Raw genomic sequence first — 25,531 nt, 5'->3', positions numbered from 1 at the left:
GAGCCAGATGGTAAGCCAAAGAAAGATAATTCTTGGTTGGGGCTAAGGAGGGACCACAGAAGATGAAATGTTCTAACCAAAGATTTAGAAAGGCTGTGTGTTCCTTTTTACCTACTGGGCCTTTTGTTTTCATGTGCTGGTTCATGTAAGTGCTCCAGTTTGTGCAGTCTGTTTTAGATGAAAGTTTGAAGGGGACTTCTACCATTCTGTGAGCTGCAGGATCAGGGGATCTAATGTCTAGGCCAGTAATCATGGTAACATCTAGCAGAGTAGGGGTCATGGGTCCATGACCAAAGAGGAAATAGTTCAGAGCGTCGGACCAGAAATAGCCGATGGTCTTCAGAAGGTTTTCATCTTTATCTAGAGGGGATAATGACAGACTGAGTGCATCGGCTATGTTCAGTTCTTGCCACAAGGGTATATAGGTTTTTGCTACTCTGCTATACCATGTGATCCAACTTTCAGGTGGATTAGGCTAGGCTCTTAAGCAGTCGGCCCAGGAATTTAAATTGATGTTTTGGCTCACGAAAGGGATTCTATTCGTTTCACAGGAGATTAAATATGTGGGATTTTCGTGAGCTCGTGGACCAAGACAAAAGGAGTTGGGATTGGAAGGATGCGGCAGAAGGATGTCTGACACCTGGAGTTCAGAGATTCAGAAGTTTATATATGGTGTCATATTTCAGAGTTTAATTCGTTCAAGGTTTAATGAACTGAAGAAAGTTAAAAGGACAGGCTGAATATTACCTTCAGGCCGAAAATTGCCGTATCGTCATTTGGAGATCTCGCTGTTTGAGCTGCAGGGTCCGCCATGGTTCAGATCTGCTGACTTAGGGTTTGGTCGTTTTGCGGGCTCTGGTTCGAATTCTGGATGCTTTGCGAGTCTTTGCTCGAACTTATGGAGCGGGATTCTCGAATTACTCTCGGATTTGGAGTGTCTATTTCGAGTTGGATTCAGAGTGGAAGTGGTGTTCTGTTCTTATGTGGGTTGCTTCCAATTTTGAATTTTGTCGGCTCTTGGATATTAATGAAGCCAGATGCGTTGCCATCGGCTTTTGGGGGATGATTCGAGTGAGCGGATTAGAAAATAAGGGATTTCATTGAGGTTGAATTTTACAAGCAAAAGAGCCGATTTGACAAAGGATGAATCCTTCGGCTACAGTACTACTCCTACAGTACTACCTACATCTACCGCTCGTAGGTACCTAGTACCTACGGCGTTTGGGGCTTCACACCGGTGCATCTCCGCCGTCTCCGTTGTCGTCGTCGTCGCTGCTGCCGCCACAGGCCTCGGTGTTGCTGCTCCGACCGCCGCCGCCGCTGCGTTCTTCTTCACTGTCCTCTTCGGAGGACCCGAGGAACAGGAAGATGTTCCCATTTGTCGGGTCGTCGCCACTGGAGGAGGAGCCGATCTCCTCTTCCGAGGAGGAATCGGCTCCATCCCAGGAGAAGCCCTCATCACTGCTGCTCTCCGGCTCCTCCTGGAACAGGAGTCGGAGGTCTTTGCCATCGGTTTTGGGCTCGTCGTCTTTGGAGACGATCCCGAAGTCGAACTCCTCTGCATCCCAGTGTAGAGGAGCGAGCGCCTCGTACGCTGCCGTCGGGACGTCCTCCGGCGTTGGTTCCCAGCTCTCAGAAATAGAGTCGAGGGAGGAGGCGGAGGAGCTTGAAGAAGAAGGGGAAGAAGGATAGTCGATGAAGTTGGAGCCGGATGAGGAAGAGATCGCCATGGCTACTGAAGGTTTGGGGTTTTCTGCGCTGTTGGCTGAGGGAGGAAGATGAATTTGTGGCGAAAGCAGTCGGTTCAGGGTAAGATTAAATAAGGAGAAAACGGAAGATGAATCGGCACTTTCACATTCCACGAGGAGCCAGTTGCAGAGACGTTGCGTCTTCCATGGTGGTTATGGTGCGTTTTAATGAGCATCAACGGGAAGATGAAGCGGCGAAGTGGTTTTGGAATTATCATTGCCAAAACCAGGGGGCATGTGTTATCGTCATAAATTAACAGGTTGATTTATGGTCCTGCGAATGTCGAATGCCGAAGAGAAAATGTTTGGAGTCAAGTATCGGGACCATGATTTCTTCCGCGGAGAGGACGACTTCTGGGTGTACTTCGAAAATTTATATCACATTTACCATCGACAAGCCCTCGACGCCTCTATCATCACTATTTAGATTTTGTAAGTATCACTTACCTCTACATTAATACTTTTTGTTAATAAGAACATAATTATATATGTGCATTATAAAATTTCTATTGTATCGTTTAGACAGGAGACCCAAAGAAGTCGAAAACATGGATGGCACCATCAGATCAGCTTCATTTCTCCTTTGCTAGTCAACCAGAATGTGTTCAACGAAAATTACAAGGAAACGTGGCAAAACATGTACGATTCGTTGACTAGGCAAAGTTACAAATCCTATATATTCATATCATACAACTTTGGGTAAGCCTTGGTCGACTCAATCCTCTGTTATATTACTAAATAAATACTAAGTCATCTAATGCATGTATGTATATATCCTATCTATATCTGCAGTTATCATTGGATTTTACTCATACTTTCCGTAGAGACCAGCAATCTTATAGTCTTTGACTCAATGAGAAATCCAACATATCATAGACCCATTGAACAGGTAAGTTCAGTTTGCATAATCATATTCTTTTTTTGTTAATAACAATTCCTGAATATCAAACTTAACTTTGAGCGCAGGGTTTGGAAAAAATTTGTGAAAAATAACAAAGGACGTGGTCAATGGAGGCCCGAACTGAACGTTAACATGGATTATCCGGTATGTTGATTCATAAAGATTTGTCTAGTTAAGTATATAATCCCAAATTGTTCTAAATTGAGTAATTTATTTGTTTCTCGTTAAGTGTGCGAGACAACAACAAGAAACTGATTGGTACGGTTACTACGTATGCGACTACTCACACATCATGACTTCATGTGGGAAGACTACTGATGAGGACATGAGAGTACGTCCAAAGAGTTCACTAGTACATTTTCATAATTGTACTAACGTACATGATGTTAATATTTTTTTCCTAAATGATAGATGTCTCAAATGGGGGATGAATGTTACTGTACTGAACGGATCAACGCCGTGTGCGAGCAGCTCGCCGGATTCATTTTGAACGAGATCTTGGATCCTAGAGGCGAGTTCTATCACGACGGTCACATCCATAGAGGACTTCCATCGAGCTCCTGAGGGGACCAGTAGTTGGACTACAAACATGACTTGACATTTGTAAATATTTATAAACGTGATGCCTTGATGTTTGTATATTTGTAAATATATGTGTTCATCTAATTAGTTTAATTATATGCTCGCATTTCACTTTTAGTTAGTTTCAAATATTCTCTGAAAACGAACACGAACGACCAATGAACGTATAGTACTGTAGAGCTCGAGTGCGTTTAGCAATTATAAAAGAATAAACAGTAATAAATAAACTGGATTTGGAGAAAAAAAAGGTCATTGGTACCGGTTGGAAAGACCAACCGGTACCAAAGAGCCTGCCACGCTGGTGGTGGCAGGCTCTTTGATACCGGTTGAAAAACCCGGTGTCTTAAGACTAGGCTATTGGTCTTGGTTTGCGGGAACCGGTTGGAAAACCGGTGCCTAAGGCCTTCTCCAACCGGTTCCATAACTTGTTTCCAGTAGTGCGACCTGTCCCTCGCCGGGTTCGCCAACCGGACCAGCCACTGGCACGCCTTTCCCGGCTACGAGCATGTGATCCCCAACGCCACGCTCCTCCCGTTCGGCAACAGCTACCGCGACCTCATCGGCGGCCTGGCGAACCTGCCGAGCCTGCCCCTGGGCCAGGACCCCACGCAGCGTGCCGTCCACGCGCTCTCCGGCCACGACCCGGCCGCCGCTGGCAGCGATGACGTCGAGGCGCTGAAGCGGGGGCTGGCGACGCTGACAGTGACCCAGTGCGAGGCCCTGCGGCTGACGCCAATCAAGGAGACGGTCTCCCGGGGGTGGGAGAGCGGCGACGCGCATCTCACCCCGGAGCACCTGGGGTACATCGAGCACTGGGACGCCATGTGCTTAGAGCACAGGATGTAGGGTATTATGCATCCATGCAGCCCGAACCTGTCTAAACCACATATTGTTTGCACCATCGTGTTCTTAGTCTCGGCGACTTCCCACGACTAATACTCTACCATGGGGTATACCTAGGTAGACGTGCCAGTAAAACACCGACAGCTAGCGCCCACCATGCGGCACATCTTCGATGATCTCTCGACGAATTTGATGGCATCCCTCCGACTTCACCGGCGTCCCTAAACCGAGCACAACCATCCTCTTCAGTTCATGGCTTAGCCAACGGAACAAAACCATCCTCTTCAGTTCATGGCTTAACCGTGGCGCCTATTTTAGAAGCCACATGGCCAGCCCTGAAGATTTGGAAACTAATGCCACAATTCTCAATGGCTGCGTAGACGACCAGCTCGAAAAACCCAAGGACTAATCAATACTAGCGGAATCGACTGCGTCTCAGATAAACTCGCTCAGTGCATTGAGCTTGCACAGGCGATGCTTTACCAAAACGGCGTTCAAATCGCCGAAAATTCTAAAAGATCACACTCACACTATTGGTGTTTAACCGCCAAGCCTACTATGGGTATCCCTGGAGTAGTTGATTGTAGGAAGAGACTCGCTGAGATCAATAACACAATGGCGTAAGGAACACAAAGATTTATACAGGTTCGGGCTGCCAAGAGCGTAATACCCTACGTCCTGTGTGGTTGTTTGTATTGACTTAAGGATTGATGGTGTATCGTCTGTTTTGGAGGGGTCCCTGCCTGCCCTTATATAGTCTGGCGGGACAGGGTTACATGGAAAGTCGCAATCGAGTACTATAGGAGGTGGCCCTGGCCTCGTATATATGGCCGGCCAGCAAAATAAAAAAGAATAAGTTTTAATTTCATTTATTCCGGCCTAATTAATGTAACACCTATTGTGATAATCACCTATAATTAAATTTAATCACGACCATTAGTTTTAAACATCCACCACTAACCACAAGATAAAAAATTTTCTGTCAGCCCGGGCCGGATCGGTCCGGCCGGTGTGAGCAGTCGGTCAGACCGGTTGATCCAGATGGCCCATGGTCAATAAAATGGGAAGCAACCTCACTCTTGTGTTAATTACCTATAATTAAATTTAATCACGACCATTAGTTTTAAACTTCCACCATTAATTACGGGATAAAATTTTTCTGTCAGCTCGGGCCGGATCGGTCCGACCGGTGTGAGCTGTCGGTCAGACCGGTATGAGCAGTCAGTCAGACCGGTTGATCCGGATGGCCCACGGTCATTAAAATGGGAAGAAACTAATTTTGTTAGCTTCGTATCTTCATGCTCTATATGATTAAACCATAAAATGTGTTGTTTGACAACTTTTTATATGCAGTTTTGTTTATGTTTGATAAAATGCTTTTCTAATTTGTTAAATGCATAATTGGAGTTAGGAGCATGCTAAAAACATAAAACCAGTTGGATTAGCTCTATTTTGACATGTAGTACTTAGGGAAGTTAAGGCAAGTCGTTAGCAATTGTTTTCGGATATCGGGTGTTCTAAAATTGAAAAATCATATTTGCATTCACTCATATCATATGCATACGTGTAGCAGCCGCAGCGGAGGAGGTTGTGTATGAAGTGATTGCTGAGCCAACCCAGGAGCAGCCGGAGCAAACTCAGGAGGGGACTTCGAATGACTCGGCCTAAGGCCCAGTTGACCCTAACTCTAGGCAGCAGCCCAAAGACAAGCCCCGGTGCATAACCCCTAATTTAAATTTATGCAATGTATCTAATTAAGTATTTATGCATTAAGTTACAACAATTGTTTGAAACCTTAGTTGCATGATCCCTAGGTTTCCGTGGGCCCTATACTAGTTGGTGTATGTCGATAGCCTTGCCACGCTAATTAGGACTCGGTAGAAGTCGAGTAATTTTCTGTTACTCGCGAGATATAGGATGTATTTCTATTTCAGTACAGGAGCATTGAATTCAAGATGAAAGTATTGGGACCAGAGACCAAACGGGGAATGTGTAGTCCCGTCTGTGTCAGTTAAGGACCGTACCGTTGTTGGCTGTGCTGATCGAGGATTGAACTGTACTAACCTCATGCCGGGAGTAGGAGGTAGTCGAAACCGGTAAGCCTAATACTGCCTTGCTTCGAAAGTACAGGGACCCACACCCAACTCCTAGGGTAGTCGAGTGGCTGCGGAGAAAAGGGGTTGCATGTATTTACTTTTGGTGGTCTCTCGTAGGGCTCGACTGATTATATATAGTTCATCAATCTCATGTTTGGATATTGGTAGAATTTCATAAAAAAAACTAGTTACATAGCCTTTGAGCGTCTCCAAGATTCATGCAGAGCGGATAGACATTATTATTATGTAAAGCATGTAGCACATGCATTCACGTGCAGAAAAGAGCGAAATTATTTTATTATAGTCACTTCATAAAACAGCCAACGAACGAATTAAAATTGAAGTATGGCAAGGAGCTAGCACACACACTCCATATCCCAAGTATAATGGCCGTAGGTTCCTGACTAATATATAGCCTCAGTTGCAGCGGGGGCTCTGGGCGAAGGCGCTGACTGGGAACGACTGAGTCGACTTCTCTAGCTGGATATTGATCTCGTTGCCAGCGCGGCTCACCTGGTTGAACCCGAGCCACGCGAACTCCACCTGCAACCTCACGCCGGAGACACGGCTGATGGAACCAGACTTGATGATCCCGCTGACGCTTCTGTCATACCGAAACTTGAATTGCTTGCCGGCGACTGTGACGAAGAAGTTGCACTCGCCGGGGAGGGTCACCTCCAAAGCACCGCCTGGGTGGAGCGCGTATGACTGCACGCCAAGCGGTAACAGACCCCGCGGCAAGTTGTACTGCTGCAGGACGTCGTACACTGTCGTGGCCGCATCTGTTTGGGAGGTGGCGGCATGGACGATGGAAGCCACAACGGCAATGGCAAGGAGGAGATTCTGTTGTTTGCCCATGGCGGCTGGTCGGATGGTACGTAAGAAAGCAAGTCTAGAGTTATAAGCGCTAGGATACTGGTGGAGGTGGCCCTGGCCTCGTATATATAGCTGGCCAGCCAAATAAAAAAAGGATATGTTTTAATTGCATTTATTCCGGCCTAAGTAACATTCCATCAAAACGTCCCTCCATTTATCAAAGAAATTAAACTTATCCTGCTGTACCATTCTCTGCATGGATGTGGATCGATGCTCCAAAATGGTAGGATCCAAACGTATCAGATTTTATTGACGCTCAATTTTCTGGGTATTAACATTCCCTCGTTTTCTTTGATTGAATGCTAAAAGTGGCAATAAAACCACATTAAAACATTCCCTCATTCCCACCCCAAGGCAGCATGGCATCTCCCAAATTTGAAATCCCCACCACCACAAGATTGTAAACAGCAATTTCCATTCGGCAGAGGGATTCCTATCATTACCATTTTCTCCGATCCGATCCACGTAATGGCTGAGATTGTTTTCGTAAGTAGACCATGTGTACATGAGTGAAGATGAATTAGCTACAAACTACTCTCAAGTAGTGAAATCTGAGGACCGTCAGACATTAGTAGCTATAACTAGATAAATACCGATGAACGGTTGGTCGGTACATAATTCTAGCGACCAGTCTGTCACTATTTCAATATCTTCCGACTCCATATAATAAATCGGTAAAAATATTTATATATTTTGTTGAATGGTCGGTTAGTAAAACTAAGAACTGGATCTAACTATGTGTCGGCACAGTCGTACTGGGCCTTGGGCAACTAGCCCATGACTGAAAACAACGACCCACGATTCCTTTTTGGCACCCTCCTACATATGACTAACCTCTCGAACCCTACCTTGTCCTCGACTCCTCACTCTCCAGCCACCGTCTACTACCACTCGTCAAGAGCCATGTGTCAGACCCGGGGCCATAGGAAACCTGACATGGCACAGATCAATATCGTATTTGGGATCAGGCATGTCTCATACCCGAATATCGTGTAACTAGTTCCCTAGACTTAGAACTAGTCAGTATAGAAGGAAAACCACCCGAGTAGTACTCGGGATATACTCTAAGACTCGTAACGATTTAGGGTTTCCATGCAACCCTGCTCCCCAGCCTATATAACGGCGGGCAAGGACCCGTCCGAAGCATAGACTCCCTAGACCATCATCTACAATTCTCAAGCAATACAATAAACCACCAACAGGATGTAGGGTATTACGCATCCATGCGGCCCGAACCTGTCTAAACCACATATTGCTTGCACCATCGTGTTCTTAGTCTCGGCGACTTCCCACGACTAATACTCTACCATGGGGTATACCTAGGTAGACGTGCCAGTAAAACACCGACAGCTAGCGCCCACCATGCGGCACATCTTCGATGATCTCTCGACGAATTTGATGGCATCCCTCCGACTTCACCGGCGTCCCTAAACCGAGCACAACCATCCTCTTCAGTTCATGGCTTAGCCAACGGAACAAAACCATCCTCTTCAGTTCATGGCTTAACCGTGGCGCCTATTTTAGAAGCCACATGGCCGGCCCTGAAGATTTGGAAACTAATGCCACAATTCTCAATGGCTGCGTAGACGACCAGCTCGAAAAACCCAAGGACTAATCAATACTAGCGGAATCGACTGCGTCTCAGATAAACTCGCTCAGTGCATTGAGCTTGCACAGGCGATGCTTTACCAAAACGGCGTTCAAATCGCCGAAAATTCTAAAAGATCACACTCACACTATCGGTGTTTAACCGCCAAGCCTACTATGGGTATCCCTGGAGTAGTTGATTGTAGGAAGAGACTCGCTGAGATCAATAACACAATGGCGTAAGGAACACAAAGATTTATACAGGTTCGGGCTGCCAAGAGCGTAATACCCTACGTCCTGTGTGGTTGTTTGTATTGACTTAAGGATTGATGGTGTATCGTCTGTTTTGGAGGGGTCCCTGCCTGCCCTTATATAGTCTGGCGGGACAGGGTTACATGGAAAGTCGCAATCGAGTACTATAGGAGGTGGCCCTGGCCTCGTATATATGGCCGGCCAGCAAAATAAAAAAGAATAAGTTTTAATTTCATTTATTCCGGCCTAATTAATGTAACACCTATTGTGATAATCACCTATAATTAAATTTAATCACGACCATTAGTTTTAAACATCCACCACTAACCACAAGATAAAAAATTTTCTGTCAGCCCGGGCCGGATCGGTCCGGCCGGTGTGAGCAGTCGGTCAGACCGGTTGATCCAGATGGCCCACGGTCAATAAAATGGGAAGCAACCTCACTCTTGTGTTAATTACCTATAATTAAATTTAATCACGACCATTAGTTTTAAACTTCCACCATTAATTACGGGATAAAATTTTTCTGTCAGCTCGGGCCGGATCGGTCCGACCGGTGTGAGCTGTCGGTCAGACCGGTATGAGCAGTCAGTCAGACCGGTTGATCCGGATGGCCCACGGTCATTAAAATGGGAAGAAACTAATTTTGTTAGCTTCGTATCTTCATGCTCTATATGATTAAACCATAAAATGTGTTGTTTGACAACTTTTTATATGCAGTTTTGTTTATGTTTGATAAAATGCTTTTCTAATTTGTTAAATGCATAATTGGAGTTAGGAGCATGCTAAAAACATAAAACCAGTTGGACTAGCTCTATTTTGACATGTAGTACTTAGGGAAGTTAAGGCAAGTCGTTAGCAATTGTTTTCGGATATCAGGTGTTCTAAAATTGAAAAATCATATTTGCATTCACTCATATCATATGCATACGTGTAGCAGCCGCAGCGGAGGAGGTTGTGTATGAAGTGATTGCTGAGCCAACCCAGGAGCAGCCGGAGCAAACTCAGGAGGGGACTTCGAATGACTCGGCCTAAGGCCCAGTTGACCCTAACTCTAGGCAGCAGCCCAAAGACAAGCCCCGGTGCATAACCCCTAATTTAAATTTATGCAATGTATCTAATTAAGTATTTATGCATTAAGTTACAACAATTGTTTGAAACCTTAGTTGCATGATCCCTAGGTTTCCGTGGGCCCTATACTAGTTGGTGTATGTCGATAGCCTTGCCACGCTAATTAGGACTCGGTAGAAGTCGAGTAATTTTCTATTACTCGCGAGATATAGGATGTATTTCTATTTCAGTACAGGAGCATTGAATTCAAGATGAAAGTATTGGGACCAGAGACCAAACGGGGAATGTGTAGTCCCGTCTGTGTCAGTTAAGGACCGTACCGTTGTTGGCTGTGCTGATCGGGGATTGAACTGTACTAACCTCATGCCGGGAGTAGGAGGTAGTCGAAACCGGTAAGCCTAATACTGCCTTGCTTCAAAAGTACAGGAACCCACACCCAACTCCTAGGGTAGTCGAGTGGCTGCGGAGAAAAGGGGTTGCATGTATTTACTTTTGGTGGTCTCTCGTAGAGCTCGACTGATTATATATAGTTCATCAATCTCATGTTTGGATATTGGTAGAATTTCATAAAAAAAACTAGTTAAATAGCCTTTGAGCGTCTCCAAGATTCATGCAGAGCGGATAGACATTATTATTATGTAAAGCATGTAGCACATGCATTCACGTGCAGAAAAGGGCGAAATTATTTTATTATAGTCACTTCATAAAACAGCCAACGAACGAATTAAAATTGAAGTATGGCAAGGAGCTAGCACACACGCTCCATATCCCAAGTATAATGGCCGTAGGTTCCTGACTAATATATAGCCTCAGTTGCAGCGGGGGCTCTGGGCGAAGGCGCTGACTGGGAACGACTGAGTCGACTTCTCTAGCTGGATATTGATCTCGTTGCCAGCGCGGCTCACCTGGTTGAACCCGAGCCACGCGAACTCCACCTGCAACCTCACGCCGGAGACACGGCTGATGGAACCAGACTTGATGATCCCGCTGACGCTTCTGTCATACCGAAACTTGAATTGCTTGCCGGCGACTGTGACGAAGAAGTTGCACTCGCCGGGGAGGGTCACCTCCAAAGCACCGCCTGGGTGGAGCGCGTATGACTGCACGCCAAGCGGTAACAGACCCCGCGGCAAGTTGTACTGCTGCAGGACGTCGTACACTGTCGTGGCCGCATCTGTTTGGGAGGTGGCGGCATGGACGATGGAAGCCACAACGGCAATGGCAAGGAGGAGATTCTGTTGTTTGCCCATGGCGGTTGGTCGGATGGTACGTAAGAAAGCAAGTCTAGAGTTACAAGCGCTAGGATACTGGTGGAGGTGGCCCTGGCCTCGTATATATAGCCGGCCAGCCAAATAAAAAAGAATAAGTTTTAATTGCATTTATTCCGGCCTAATTAACATTCCATCAAAACGTCCCTCCATTTATCAAAGAAATTAAACTTATCCTGCTGTACCATTCTCTGCATGGATGTGGATCAATGCTCCAAAATGGTAGGATCCAAACGTATCAGATTTTATTGACGCTCAATTTTCTGGGTATTAACATTCCCTCGTTTTCTTTGATTGAATGCTAAAAGTGGCAATAAAACCACATTAAAACATTCCCTCATTCCGACCCCAAGGTTCGTCGTAGCTCCGCTTGTCTTGGGCACCATGGCATCTCCCAAATTTGAAATCCCCACCACCACAAGATTGTAAACAGCAATTTCCATTGGGCAGAGGAATTCCTATCATTAATATTTTCTCCGATCCGATCCACATAATGGCCGACATTGTTTTCATAAGTAGACCATGTGTACCTGAGTGAAGACGAATTAGCTACAAACTATTCTCAAGTAGTGAAATTAGAGGACGTCACTATACCACAACACCAATATCCCATCAGACACTAGTAGCTGTAACTAGATAAATACCGATAAATAGTTGGTCGGTATAGAGTTCTAGCGACCAGTCTGTCACTATTTCAATATTTTCCGACTCCATATAATAAGTCGGTAAAAATATTTATATATTTTGTTGAATGGTCGGTTAGTTAAACTAAAAACTGGGTCTAACTATGTGTCGGCACAGTCGTACTGGGCCTTGGGCAACTAGCCCATGACTGAAAACAACGACCCATGATTCCTTTTTGGCACCCTCCTACATATGACTAACCTCTCGAACCCTACCTTGTCCTCGACTCCTCACTCTCCAGCCACCGTCTACTACCACTCGGTCACTGGTAACAGGCATTAACATGATGCTGGTTACCAAGAACAGAATATTAGTAAAGAGCATCAATCACACCCGTTACCAGTAACGGCATATGGGTAATCGACATCGACGATGCCCGTTACTAGTAACTGAACATATAGGTGACAGGCCTAAATAATTTCATATTACCTATGTGGAAAAATAAAAAACAATTTGAAAAATTGAATTATTAATCTTCTATAATATGAGTCTGATACCCCGACTAATGTCCTCAAGCTCTTTAATTCTAGAGTTTAATCCATAGTGCATCAAGTACTACGTAACCCTTAATTTGTCCCGGTTGGGAAACCCTCCAAGGCGGGAAAAAAGGGAGAACCTTTCTTCCCTGGTCAGGCACCCGGGACAAAAGAGGACCTTTGGTCCTGATTGGAGTTACCAACCGGGAGCCCTCCTCTCCTTTTCATTCAATTCTTTTTTATTTCGATTATACTTTTGTTTTGAAAATCTAGCTAAGTACGAACTCCACTAACATACATATAAATATATATATATATGTATATTCATTTAAATAATATTTGTTCTTAATATTTTACATATATAGAGGAATTCACATATACATGTACTCCGTTCCAAAATGTAGGTCGTTTTGGCTTTTCTAGATTCATAGTATTTGCTATGCATCTAGATACAACGTATGCCTAGATACGTATCAAAATATATGAATCTAGAAAAGTCAAAACGACCTACAATTATATGTATACGTGAATTACTATATACTAGTAAGATGCCCGTGCTAACGCCATGGATAAATTTTAGATGTATACCAAACAATACAAGACACATAGTTAAAACCGAAAATATGTTTCACACAAAGGACAGAGTCCAAAACAAATACCAAAATCAACATAATGACTATTACTAATCAAACAATAAACTTTGCCAATGAGATTCATTGAGCAGAGTTTTCGTGATGCTTTCAGAAACTAATGAATGAAACCCAATGATCACTCAGCAACCTACAAAATTCACAAATGCAACTTTTACATAGATAAAACAAGAGCTACCATTTATAATATCTGTTGTTTTCAAATATGACTTACAAAATAAATAGGTCAATGAATTTGGTAAAGCAAAGTGAGACATATATTATTACTTAACTTAATGTCCAAGACAGAGTAATTTTCCTCCTCACTCTGCCATTCAGCCACATCTCTTAAGAGAGTAAAACTGGTTTTGTAGCCTTATAGCTGAATCTCACAGCAATCAGCATCAGACAAGAGGCATATAAGTATATGTATGCATATGCAAGTCAAGATCCTGGTTAATTCATTTTTGTTCTCATCAATGATTAGCAAATACTCACCAGAGAGAAGCTTCAAGAGCATCTGTGCATGAGAGGTGCCATGAGTGATGCTAATGGCTCGTGTGCTCCTGGCACAAAGACAATACAGAGGCCATCACTTCACCGCATAAGCATCCACATATCTTGGCACAAAAGCTGATCGAGTGAAAACAACTAAACAATGGCATAGCTCCTGCCATTCTAGGCAATATTACTCCAATCTTTTGTTTTAATTGCTGCGTCCTGTAAATATGCATATAAGTAGCAGTGAGCCAGTTAGAAGGCAAACCACACATGTATGCCTTATTAAAGTTTCAGATTCTTGATGGGAAGCATCATTCTCTTCCCAAATTCCTTTTTAGCCGATTGTCACTGCAAGACAGAACCATTAAGTTGGGACATTTGACCAAAATGGAAATAGTGACTGAAAGGCTGGGAGGATGCAGAACATGCAGTCCGGTAAAAACTGCAGCAGATTTGCATAGCAACTGCAATGTGTGGCGAGAGGAATGTGAAGAGCATGGTACCTGTGACTAACCGGAGGCACCGGCTTCCCAGCTTGAGCAGCATGTCACCTACGGCCCAGAAGATGAAGACGCAGCTGTGGGAGCCCCGGACGACGAAGTACTTAATTGTTGAGCATGTCCACATCGTGTACACAACTGCGGGAGTCCCGAAGGAGAGCATGCTGCAGGGCACGTGGCCGGCGGTGCGTGCACGCAGGCGGAGGGCCGCGGCGGCAGTGGCGGGGCTCCATGTGCCTGCGCACGGCCGCGCGACCAGCGGAGGGCCGCGGCCGGTTGGGCCAGCACATGGCTCCCGCCGGGAGGGATGGGGGGCATGCGGCTGCTCACACTCGGGTGAGCAGCACAGCTCCTGCGCGGGTAGGTGAGGCGGCACGGCGCGTCCCCGCCCTAGATCCACCGCCCCTGCCCCTCTCGATCGAGAGAGAGTGCTGGGGGGCCTTTGCTGACCAGATCTGGTCGTCGGTGGGTCCTGGAGCGGCAACTGCGAGGGCGAGCGGAGGCATGGGCGCAAGGGCGTGGGGCGAGCGGGCTACCGGCGGGCAGGGGCGCAACTGTACGTGCGAGCGGCAATGGCGGCCGGCGAAGGAGGGGCGCTGGGCAGCGGCGGCTAGTGCAGGCTGCCCCATCCCCCGCGCGGGGCAGCGTCGGTCGGCGCGGATGAGCCACGGCGCATGCCAGTAGGTGGGGCCGTGGCGCGTGCTGGTGTGCGGGGCCGCGAGCGGCAGTGGCCGCCGGTGGGGGAGCGGCGCGTGCCGGAGTGGCGGGGGAGAGGGAGGAAAAAATGGAAAAAAAAATGAGGACTCGCCAGCGTTCGAACTGCGGGCGCGCGCTGGGAGTCGGGCGCGTGAGGGAGAGGGAGAGGGGAGCGGGGGAGGGACGGACGCGCGGGCGGTTGGCTGAAGCGGTGCGTTGCGTTGAAGCCGGATGATCCATATAAGATCAGCCGTTGGATGGCATTGGACTCATCATGCAAAGGCTGTGGACCATTGAATTTCATGTTGGGGGATTTCTGAGTAGTTTTTTGGGTACTCAATGTTCCACCTTCTCAGCGGGGGAAATTTTCTTGGTGGCTATAGCATTGTTTGATCGGTCCTTTATAGGATGGATGGATGGATGTTAAATATTAAGAATAAATATTATGTAAACGAATATCTATACATATATATGATTTTTTTTTGAACGAGAACCGTGGGGCAAGAGCTCCCCGGCAACTTATATTAAACAAGGGTGCGCCTGAACTCTTACAAAGGAGGGCTTAACTAGAGGTTAGCCTAAAGAAAGAGAAAGAAACTAGCTAATCAACTAACAAAGCTAGGAAATTACAGGGCATCATAGAGAAATAGACTCACGAAGAGAAGGTTTGATTCTACACAGATGATCACCCACTTCTTTCTTAAAAGAAGCCTTCCAAGCGAGCAAGCTTGGAGCCTTTCCATTGAAAATAAGAGCATTTCTTTCATTCCATATGTACCAGGCACCTATCATAACCACCTCCATGAAGAACGGACAGGGGAAGTTTTGTTTAGCAGCAGATAGTTTTTCATGGATGTTACCATCATCTCTCTGAACAATCCCCAAAGCAAACCATCTAGAAGTTGTGCAGGTGCAGGAAAAGAGGAGATGCTTGATAGTTTCCTCCCAATTGTCATGACAGAGAACACAATTGTAACCTTCCTCCAAAAATTTATTCCTTCTTAACATGTTTCTGGTATTCGGCCTATCATTAAGCACCAGTCAAGCAAAGAATTTCATTTTGGGGACAAATTTGGATTTCCATATCCAAGTGATTGTTGGAGGAAGGGCCTCAGCAGAAAAATGGTGTTGATAGAATCTGCTGGAAGAGTATCTTTGATGGTCCCAGATAAAGGTCCATTCATCCTTACGCTCCTCAGTGACCTATTGCAGCTGTGAAAAATATTGCTGCAGGACTAGGAATTCATCATATGCTTGTCTGGACATGGGGATATTGAAGCAGTCCAGCAGAAGTTCCTCATTCCTTAGTTTCCAAAGGGAAATTTTTGGATTCTTGGCATACTGGAACAAGCTTGGCAGGGATTGAGAGTGGATTCTTCCATCAATCAGATCATCCAAAAAACTTATTGCATGTCCTTTGTTGGGAATACAATGGGTAATTCCTCTATACTTTACATGTAGTCTCAAGATGTCCTTCCACCAGAAGGAACCTTTCTCCCTGGCAAGGTGAGGAACAATATCCACATAGTACTTTTGCCAAATTAGCTTGATCCATTGGATGTTCTCTTTTCTATAAAACTTGTCCAGTTGCTTGATTAACAAAGCATCATTCTGAAGACTGAGATTCATGACTCCTAGCCCCCCTATCATTTAGGTTTCTGAACCAAATTCCATGCAGCCAAGTTATATCCTTTCCTTCTGAAGTCACTTCCTTGCCGCAAAATTTTTTCCCTATGCTTGTCAATGATTTCAATCACAGCAACAGGGAGCTTCAGAGAGCACATGTAATAAGTTTGAAGAAAAAAAATTAATGATTTGACCAACTGTAATCTACCAGCATAAGAGATGAAATGTGGACTGGCTGATAGTCTACCTTCGATTCTGCAAGTTAGAGGAGATCTTGAACAAGATTATTGGAGCTCATATAGATATTTACATACGCATACATAGATATGAGATATACAGAGATATATACATATACTTATTTACATAAGAAGTTAAACATATATAGATATAAACATATACTTAATTACATACAAAGTGCAACAAAAGTTTTACACAATATTATCATATTAGACACTCCATCATAGTAGAATTCGCCCTTCTTGTCGATGACCTGCTCATTAGTGAATCCACACAGGGCTTTTTGAATCACCAAAACCCTTTCCTCTGGAAGGAGCTGACCTCGCATTGCAGCGATCCATGGAAAAGTGAGAATATTAGCTACAACAATTTACAAAACGAGTAGAAATATTGACAAAGTTTTTTACTTACTTCCTTCTATCATTTGGTGTACGTCTTCTGAGCTCCAACTACACAATAAAGGTTCTCCATAACATAGTATGCACATATATTGTTGCCCTGTGCCTGCCGCAGACACTTCAGGAGAAAATAAAGTCATCATAAATCCATTTAAATACATAATAAAATAAATGGGACCTGTAAAGCAGAATCTAGTCCTTACTGAAAAGTCTTTCTTAAATTTTAATTCGGCTGTAAAAGTACCTCTATGTTTGTGAACAAATTTCTTCCAAAACCTGTGCATGATAAAAAATGAATATATCGAATGATTTCAAAGTAATGGTGACTGAGGGGGTATGGTTGGAATTAATTACTTTTTCAACATGTCAGTCATGTCTTTGTATAATTCTGGATCTTTCCTCATTGAGTCCATAACTACCTCTAAGCTATTGTTAGGAAATATGACAATTATTATCCAGTGATTACTAGCATAGACGTGGTGTCTAGGCTAGCTTTTACCACTTGGTTGTTGTGTATCCCCACGGTTTGTAGAGGTAGTTGGCAGGTGGTGACAGCCCTATTTGTTGCCCAGTAATCCTCCATGATTGGTTACATAACAGTGCGCAGATTTCGGAGTGTCTAGCTTTTAGCCAGGGGAAACCGTTAGCCCGAAGTAAATGACGACTCTAGATCTTGTCTTATCCAAAGTTCTGAGCCTTAGGAATCCTCTCAGCCCCTTTCCTCTTCAGTAGTGTCATGTCCTTGGACGAGTTAGAGCCTTAGATAGTATACTCACATTCCCTTGTAGATATGGAACCCTGGAATACTCTCGAGTGAAAGCTTATGATGATATCCGTGCGCTTGCGAATTTTATTTGTGACGCTACGAAACGACAACAAGAATCAACTAGCCCCAACAATGGATGGTGCTGAAGCACACAATGCACACCCAGCTATTAGGGCAAGCGCCATGCCTCGATGAGTAGGAGGGTGCGGCGGCCGCTACAAAACCCGGGGCGTGAGCCTGGGTGGAGTGGTCGTCGGTGTAGATCTTGGTGGTAGTAGCAAATAATCAAATGAGAACTTTGAAGGCTGAAAAGGAGAAAGGTTCCATGTGAACAACACTTGTAAATGGGTAAGCCAATCCTAAGGGACTGTGTAACCCTGGCAGAGAGCACGATCATGCGTGTTGCCCGAAAGGGAACGGGTTAAGATTTTTGGAGCCAGAATGTGGCAGTTGACAGCGACGTTAGGAAGTCCAGAGACGTCGGCGGGGTCCTCGGGAAGAGTTATCTTTTCTGCTTAACGGCCTACCAACCCTAGAAATGGTTTAGCCGGAGGTAGGGTCCAGTGGTCGGAAGAGCACCGCATGTCGCGCGGTGTCTGGTGCGCTCCTGGCGGCCCATGAAAATCCAGAGGACCGAGTATCGTGCACGCCTGGCCGTACTCATAACTGCATCAGGTCTCCAAGGTGAACAGCCTCTGCCCATGGAACAACAATGTAGGCAAGTCAAGTCAGCAAAATGGATCCGTAACTTCAGGAAAAGGATTGGCTCTAAGGGTTGGGCTCTGGGGTTTCGGCCTCGAACCCGTCGGCTGCCAACAGACTGCTTGAGCTACTCACGCGGCGAGAGCGGGCGATCACATGCCGGCTGGGGGACGGACCAGGAAGGGCCTTCTTGGGGGCCTTCCTCAGGTGTCGAACAACCAACTCAGAACTTGTATGGACAAGGGAATCTGACTGTTTAATTTAAACAAAGCATTGTAATGGTCCCTGCAGATGGTGACACAATGTGATTTCTGCCTAGTGCTTTGAATGTCAAAGTGAACAAATTCAACCAAGCTCAGGTAAACGGCGGGAGTAACTATGACTCTCTTAAGGTAGACAAATGCCTCGTCATCTAATTAGTGACACACATGAATAGATTAATGAGATTCCCACTGTTCCTATAATGGATCCTGCGCTTGCCGGGCCATCGGTTGGGAGCCGATGGTCGCTAGATTCCCACTGTTCCTATAATGGATCCTGCGCTTGCCAGGCTGTACTGGGTGCCATCGGTTGGGAGCCGATGGTCGCTGCAGCGGATGCTACTACCTTGTCTAATGCGGTGTTCGAGGACTCTAGTTGGGAGTAACATGGCCTTGTGTATCCAGGAGTCCTGATGTTCTTCATCATCTCGTAAATAGCATTCTGGACTGAGCTCATCATGAACTTTGAATGATTGATTAGAACAAGATGCCTGGCCTGATCGAACATCTCTTGGAACTTAACAGAATCTTCTGTGACGTTAATATGGCACAACGTGGGGAAGTTACCTTTCGGAATCACTTTGCCCCTTCTGTTGAGCATGCTGAATGTCAAGAGGCATTCATCTTCAGTCCTCAATGGCTTTAGGAAGCTGCTGCTTTTGCTCGTCACTGAGCTATTCCTTGGTGACCTTGACTGTATTGTCATGGTGGACTTCTCCATGAGTTTCATCATCAGTGACTTTGGCTTCGTCAATTAATGTAACCTCGACCATGTTGATGTAGCCATACATGATGTTGTCGTGGATGTTGATGACGTGTCCCACCATGCGTGCCAAGAAGTGTGTTGACGCAAAAATCCCACCATGTGGGATCCTCGCACTCCACGTACGCTAGGATCGGGGAGATGTACTTTGCTCCGTTGTACCGAACCCAATTGGCACTCATATGGTGCGCTCGGTTTGTCGGCACTGCACCTTCCGCCTGCTTGTACCTTCAACGGATGCTTATCAATCATAGTAAGTGTTTGTGATCTTCTTTGTGCTTTAACTTCTTAGTTAAGTAGTGTTGGTCCCCTAGTTGGTTATAGGACCATCGTTCACTAGTTTAGTGGATGCCTCTAGAGTAAGACTTCATATAGAGATGGATATTCTGTACAACTCTTGAGTTAGTAAAAGATGGTGTAGACATTGTGTCTAAACTAGACTCTACCTTTGGTTGTGATATAGCTCACGGTTTGTTGAGGTAGCCTGCAGGTGGTGACAACCCTGTTTTGTGCCAGCAAAATCCTCCATACTCGGGTATATCATAGTAGCCATTTTAGCAGAGCTTGGTATTCTTATCCTGGGAAGCTGGTAGCCTGAAGTAAACGACTAGTTACCTCTACCTTACCTTTGATTCTTGGCCTCAGAAATCCTCTATGTTCCTTACCTCTTCAGTAGTGTGGTATCCTTGGACCAAGTCTCAGATAATTAGTCACATTCCTTAGTGCATATGATACCCTAGAATACTCTTGTGTGAAAGCTACAACAATATCCTTGCGCTGGTGTATTCTTTTGTGATACTGGAAAAAATCAGCAACCATCAAGGAAGGATAGCAGAGTGCAATCAGCATTCAAGTCGATGATGAGAAGCATCTGACTATTTTATGCATACTCCACTTGGCTCAGGGGGGGGAGGAGGGGGGGATATAGCTCAATTGGAAGAGATCCGCTCTTGTAATTGGGTCGTTGCGATTATGGGTTGGCTGTCTAATTTTCCAGGCGGTAATGATAGTATCTTCTACCCGAACTAGTGGCTCACATTTTATAAGTAATGGGGGAAAGGATGGAAACATGCCACTCAAAGATGGGTTGTCAAAAAGGTAGAGGGGGTAGGATGGGCAGTTGGTCAGATCTAGCATAGATCGTACATGGACGATAATTAGAGTCGACGGCTCTCCTAGGCTTCCCTCATCTAGGATCCCTAGGGAAGAGGATCAAGTTGGACCTTGCAAAAATCTTGATGAACTATCTCCCTTCAACCCTTTGAGTGAAATGTGGCAAAAGGAAGGAAGATCGATGGACCGACCCCATCGTCTCCACCCCATACGAACAATGAGATCACCCCAAGGACGCCTTTGGTGTCTAGGGGTCACATACCGACCATACACCCTATTCAACAAGTGGAACACATTAGCCATCCACTCTCTAGTTGGACAGTAAGGGTCAAATAAGAGCAATCACTTGTTCTTAAACCATTATTCTTAAGTTAAGATCTAAGAGTCGGGCGAACAAAGGGGAGAGCTGGATTTTCGAGAACCACAAGAATCCTTAGAATGGGATTCCTACTCGACACCTTCTGTTTTGAGATTTTGAGAAGAGACCTTGGAGAGCATAGTACTATGAATGTTTTAAGCTATGTTGGGGGGGGGGATTATTGCCTATCATTGTCCTCTATGGTAGAACCAGTCGGGGAGGCCTTATAGGTGGTGGTTTTCCTTGTGGCGGATGTCAACAGTTCGAGTCCACTTATCTCCACCATGTGAACTTAGTGGACACAATGATAGCACCAATTTTACCAATTCGTCAGTTTGATCAATGATTTCGCATTCATGGATGTTGATAAGATCCTTCCATTTAGTAGCACCTTAGGATGACATAGCCTTAATGTTAATGGCGAGGTTCAAAAGAGGAAAGACTTGCGGTGGATACCTAGGCACCAAGAGACGAGGAAGGGCGTAGCAAGCGACAAAATGCTTCGAGGTGTTGAAAATAAGCATAGATCCGGAGATTCCATAATAGGTCCACCTTTTGAGCTGTCTACTAAATCTATGAGCAGGCAAGAGGCAACCAGGCAAACTGAAACATCTCAGCAGCCATAGGAAAAGAAAGTAAAAGCGATTCCCGTAGTAGCGGCGAGTGAAATGGGAGCGGCCTAAACCATGAAAACGAGGCTATGGGACAGCAATACAAGCATTGTCCTGCTAGGCGAAGCGGTTGAGTGCTGCACCCTAGATTGCTAAAGTCCAGTAGCCGAAAGCATAGCTAGCTTACGCTCTGACCTGAGTAGCATGGGGCACATGGAATCCCATGTGAATCAGCAAGTACCACCTTGCAGGGAGCCCGAAGGGATCCTTTGAACAATGCTTATTGAGATCGGTATAATCTACACACATCCTTCATTATTATCATTACTATTATTATTATTATTATTATTATTATTATTATTATTATTATTAAGAACAAGTACAGGGTTATCTAGCCACTCTAGGTGGTACACTTCTTTGATAAAAACCAGTCATGAGTAGTTTTGCTAACTCTTTCTTGATCGCCTCCCGCTTGTCCCGGAAGAATTGCCGTAGGCGTTGTTTCTTGGGTGTTGCTTTGGGCTCAATGTTCAGAGAGTGCTCGATCAATCCCATTGGCAACCCTGGCATATGTGCTGGTTTCCATGCAAATATGTCTGTGACGCTCAATAAAGACCATTTTCAAGCATCAATTTGATTAAAAAATCATGAGAGTTTGCATTTCTTACACGTATCCATATCCAAAAAAAGGGGAAAACCCACTATGCCTCTAGAAAATATGCAATATTGGTATTTGAGCTAAAATGCAAGCTACAAACACCTATTGATCCAAGGTAAAAATACGTCTACCAATCAGATCACAGAATTCAGGCTCACACGGAATATAGGGCCCACCAACGGGTCTAAGACAAGAAGCCTCTCACCTGGATTTGGAATGAGGGCCCACTTGGCAGCCCCCCCCCCAGCCGAAGCTAGGGCGGTTGGAGCCGTTGGCCCATCAGCCGACTAGTTCGGTCGACCGAGCCCATTTAGCCACCACCGCCTTACTTCTTCGACGTGGTACTCGCTGATTGGCTCCTGATGTTGGTTATGCAATGCTCAGCTGTTGCAGGACACCGTGCACCCCCATGGCTCCCTATTATAAAATGTAGAGGGGGTGAGATTAGATACACCACAAGTTCTCACCTCAAGTTGAATCTCAAGCTTCTCACTTGTTTAGCTGTATAGGTTAGTTGAGTTTAGGCTGAAGTAGTAGTCGTCAAGTCCCCGAGGTTGCCTAGGAGAATTGGTATGGGTTCGTCTCTTACTCTCCTTTGTAATTCTCAGATATTTGTATTAGACATATCATTCTGTTGCTTATATTGGCATGACTTATATCCTATGATGTCAAACATGTACTTCATAATTAGTTTGTATACTTATTCTATGCTTGACATGATTAGTCAATTAGCTTTAGTACACCGGTACCCATTCCAGTATTCGTATGTTTGTTCTAGTAGGATGTCTGTCCATACGAAGGGTGGGACTCCGCGGGATACTAGAGTATCGTTTATTAGCGCAGACGTGGTGTCTGGGTTAACTAAGTGTTGATGGATGTCTCCCTTTCCCACGATTTGTAGAGGTAGCCTTCAAATGGTGACAGCCCTATTAGTGCCATCGAAATCCTCTACGTTCGGATTGGGGGTAGGAGGTCCGTAAAGTACCGTAATAGTTGACAATAGTCGTAAGAGGTCTCCCGGTTGTGCTAGATTGACTAGAGCTAGTTTGATCATGTGTATGTTGTAAAGTATCATATAAACTATATAATTAACCAATGTACATGAAACCCGAGCTGCTAACTTCTTCCTATCTCACTGCCTTTTATCTTATCCTGAGTTGAGTATGAAACTTGTGTCACACTACCACTATCTACCATTTATTTTACCCATATTTATGTAATTGAATATCCAATAAAGATTAGTTCATCAATTCATCTATACTTTAACCGCCGCCTTCCCAGTGGTAATATAAACGACACCCCAGAATACTCCCTGATAAAATGTTACATCGGTATTCCGTGTACTTGCGGATTTATATGTTGTTTACGAAATACCTGCACACCCTTGGCATTCGTGGGCGGAGCCGCCTAGGGGCACCCATCCTAGCGGTGATGTTGATAATCGCCGACAACATCTTGCATTGTTAACTACGCTTGCATTGTTATGCTATTAAAAGCGTGTCTACATTTTGTGTGGTTCCCCTATTAGATATGGTTGTTGATACGCTTCAGTAAGCGTTTCAAAACTTACAACTTAGATATGTTTTTAAACCGGTATTGACACGTTTTATAAAGAACTTGTAAAGTTAGTAACTAGATACGCTATTAGACATGTCAAAAAAAATTGACATGCTATTAGATAGTGTTGACATGTCTTTAGAAAGCGTATCAAAAACTTTCTGCTGATGCACATATCGTCTTACAGGTAGTGTTGACATGTCTTTAAAAAGTGTATCAAAAATTTGTAAACTTGCTGTCTTCCTTTATATATTTTATAAATATATGGTCTATCAAAGTAACCAAAAAATCTATGCATCAAGTCTTCCTCCTCTGTCGGATCTATTTCGTGAATCTGACTAGGAGTTTGGAGGTGTTAAAATCAAGTCCCGGCACTTCAGTCAAGAAGTACATGATAAAACAATTAACAGTGATACTAATACCAATAAATTGCTGGGGACGCACTAGTTAGCTGGCTTTGACTTTAATGCTGGTTGGGAGACCCTGGTTCGAATCCTCATTCTCCTTTTTTTTTTACAATTATTGTGAAGCGGAAGACCCTGCATGCGTCTCTACAAAGCGTCTCATATTTTCTATTGATACGTTAAAAAATCATCTCTACAAATCTTGGCACGGTCCATGCGGAGACGTTACAGATACGTTTTGCTGAAACGTATCTACACTCCACTAGGGATGAAATAAAGCATAGCTATCCCAAAATTAAAGCGTATCTACATGAGTTTTTTCTAGTAGTGATGGTGGCCATTTAGCACCGGCTTGAGCCACTAGCCGGTACTAGAAGTGAAGCTTTAGTACCGGCTGGTGTCTCCAGCCGGTACTAATTCGCTTCTATATATTCTGGTCCCTTCTTCCTCCTCGAGCCCGAGCCAGCATTTGACCGAGAGCTCGGGTTCTTCTTCTCCTTGGCGACCTAAAGTGGAGGTGCTGCCCCATTTTCTCAAGTTTTGTGGAGATTTCACTCATCCAAGTGCACTAAAGGTTTGTAACTTTTTTCTCTCTTGTTTGATGGTATTTATTATTTGTTTCATGCTCTGTAGTTTGAGATATTTGTGATTTTTAGAAATATATAGAATGAGCACGTTTCCTATGATTTATAGATGGATTTGAGATGTATAGAACCCATTACTTGAATTTGGAGAAGGTGTTTTGGATTGTTTCAATGTGGATATTTTATAGGGATTTTTTTAATTTTTTTCAAGTGGCATGGTTAATTAGTTTGTTATTTGTTATGCATTTAGTTGCATTATTTTAGCACTCTAATTATGTATTTATTCGGGCTCATATGGAAACCATCGAGAAGTTTAAAAAGTGTATGTTTTGGATCATGAATATGTCGTTAATCTTGATCCTTCAGTGAAAACACTGCTATTCGAGGCTAGCATCGATATCCACGATGCGGTGCGGTATATATGAGGACGCGATGAAGGAGTACGGTCTTGGTCTCAATTATGAAATCCACACCTTTTGAGCGAGTTGAGAATGAAATTATCTGGACCAAGGCCGTACTCCTTCATCGCGTATTTTCTCAAACGATTACAAAGGTACACCCATCATGGCTATGCATGAAGCGGAAATACATGATGATGCCGGTGCTTATCCAAGGCCCAAAACAACCGGGCAATGATATTGACGTGTACCTAAGACCATTGGTTGATGAACTTTTTCTACTGTGGAAGGAGGAAGGTGTACGTGTTTGGGACGAGTACAAACATGAAAATTTTGACCTGCGAGCATTGCTTTTCGTTATCATCAACGATTGGCCTGCACTTAGC

At 44.6% G+C, this 25,531-nt stretch overlaps 3 protein-coding genes and 1 long non-coding RNA gene across 4 annotated transcripts; 1 reads left to right on the top strand and 3 right to left on the bottom strand.

Annotated features, from left to right (window-relative positions):
* Positions 1–2,941: 2,941 nt before the first annotated feature.
* Positions 2,942–4,077, top strand: LOC120643120 (60 kDa jasmonate-induced protein-like). Its single transcript, XM_039919645.1, has 2 exons — positions 2,942–2,980; positions 3,670–4,077. Exons 1-2 carry the CDS (start codon positions 2,942–2,944, stop codon positions 4,075–4,077), a joined length of 447 nt encoding a protein of 148 aa, XP_039775579.1.
* Positions 4,078–6,587: 2,510 nt separating this feature from the next.
* On the bottom strand, positions 6,588–7,028 carry LOC120643119. The gene has a single exon (XM_039919644.1). The coding sequence runs from the start codon at positions 7,026–7,028 to the stop codon at positions 6,588–6,590; it is 441 nt and encodes a 146-aa protein (XP_039775578.1).
* Positions 7,029–10,765: 3,737 nt separating this feature from the next.
* Positions 10,766–11,206, bottom strand: LOC120643118. Its single transcript, XM_039919643.1, has one exon. The coding sequence runs from the start codon at positions 11,204–11,206 to the stop codon at positions 10,766–10,768; it is 441 nt and encodes a 146-aa protein (XP_039775577.1).
* Positions 11,207–13,225: 2,019 nt separating this feature from the next.
* Positions 13,226–14,110, bottom strand: LOC120639589. The gene is made up of 2 exons (XR_005661504.1): positions 14,018–14,110; positions 13,226–13,579 (listed from the first exon to the last, which is right to left on the bottom strand). It is a non-coding gene; the product is annotated as an uncharacterized LOC120639589 (long non-coding RNA).
* Positions 14,111–25,531: the final 11,421 nt, after the last annotated feature.

Source organism: Panicum virgatum, chromosome 7K, assembly GCF_016808335.1.
Source record: "Panicum virgatum strain AP13 chromosome 7K, P.virgatum_v5, whole genome shotgun sequence".
NCBI lineage: Eukaryota > Viridiplantae > Streptophyta > Magnoliopsida > Poales > Poaceae > Panicum > Panicum virgatum.
Note: the sequence above shows the minus strand (reverse complement) of the source record. Positions and strands in the feature narration are given on the sequence as shown.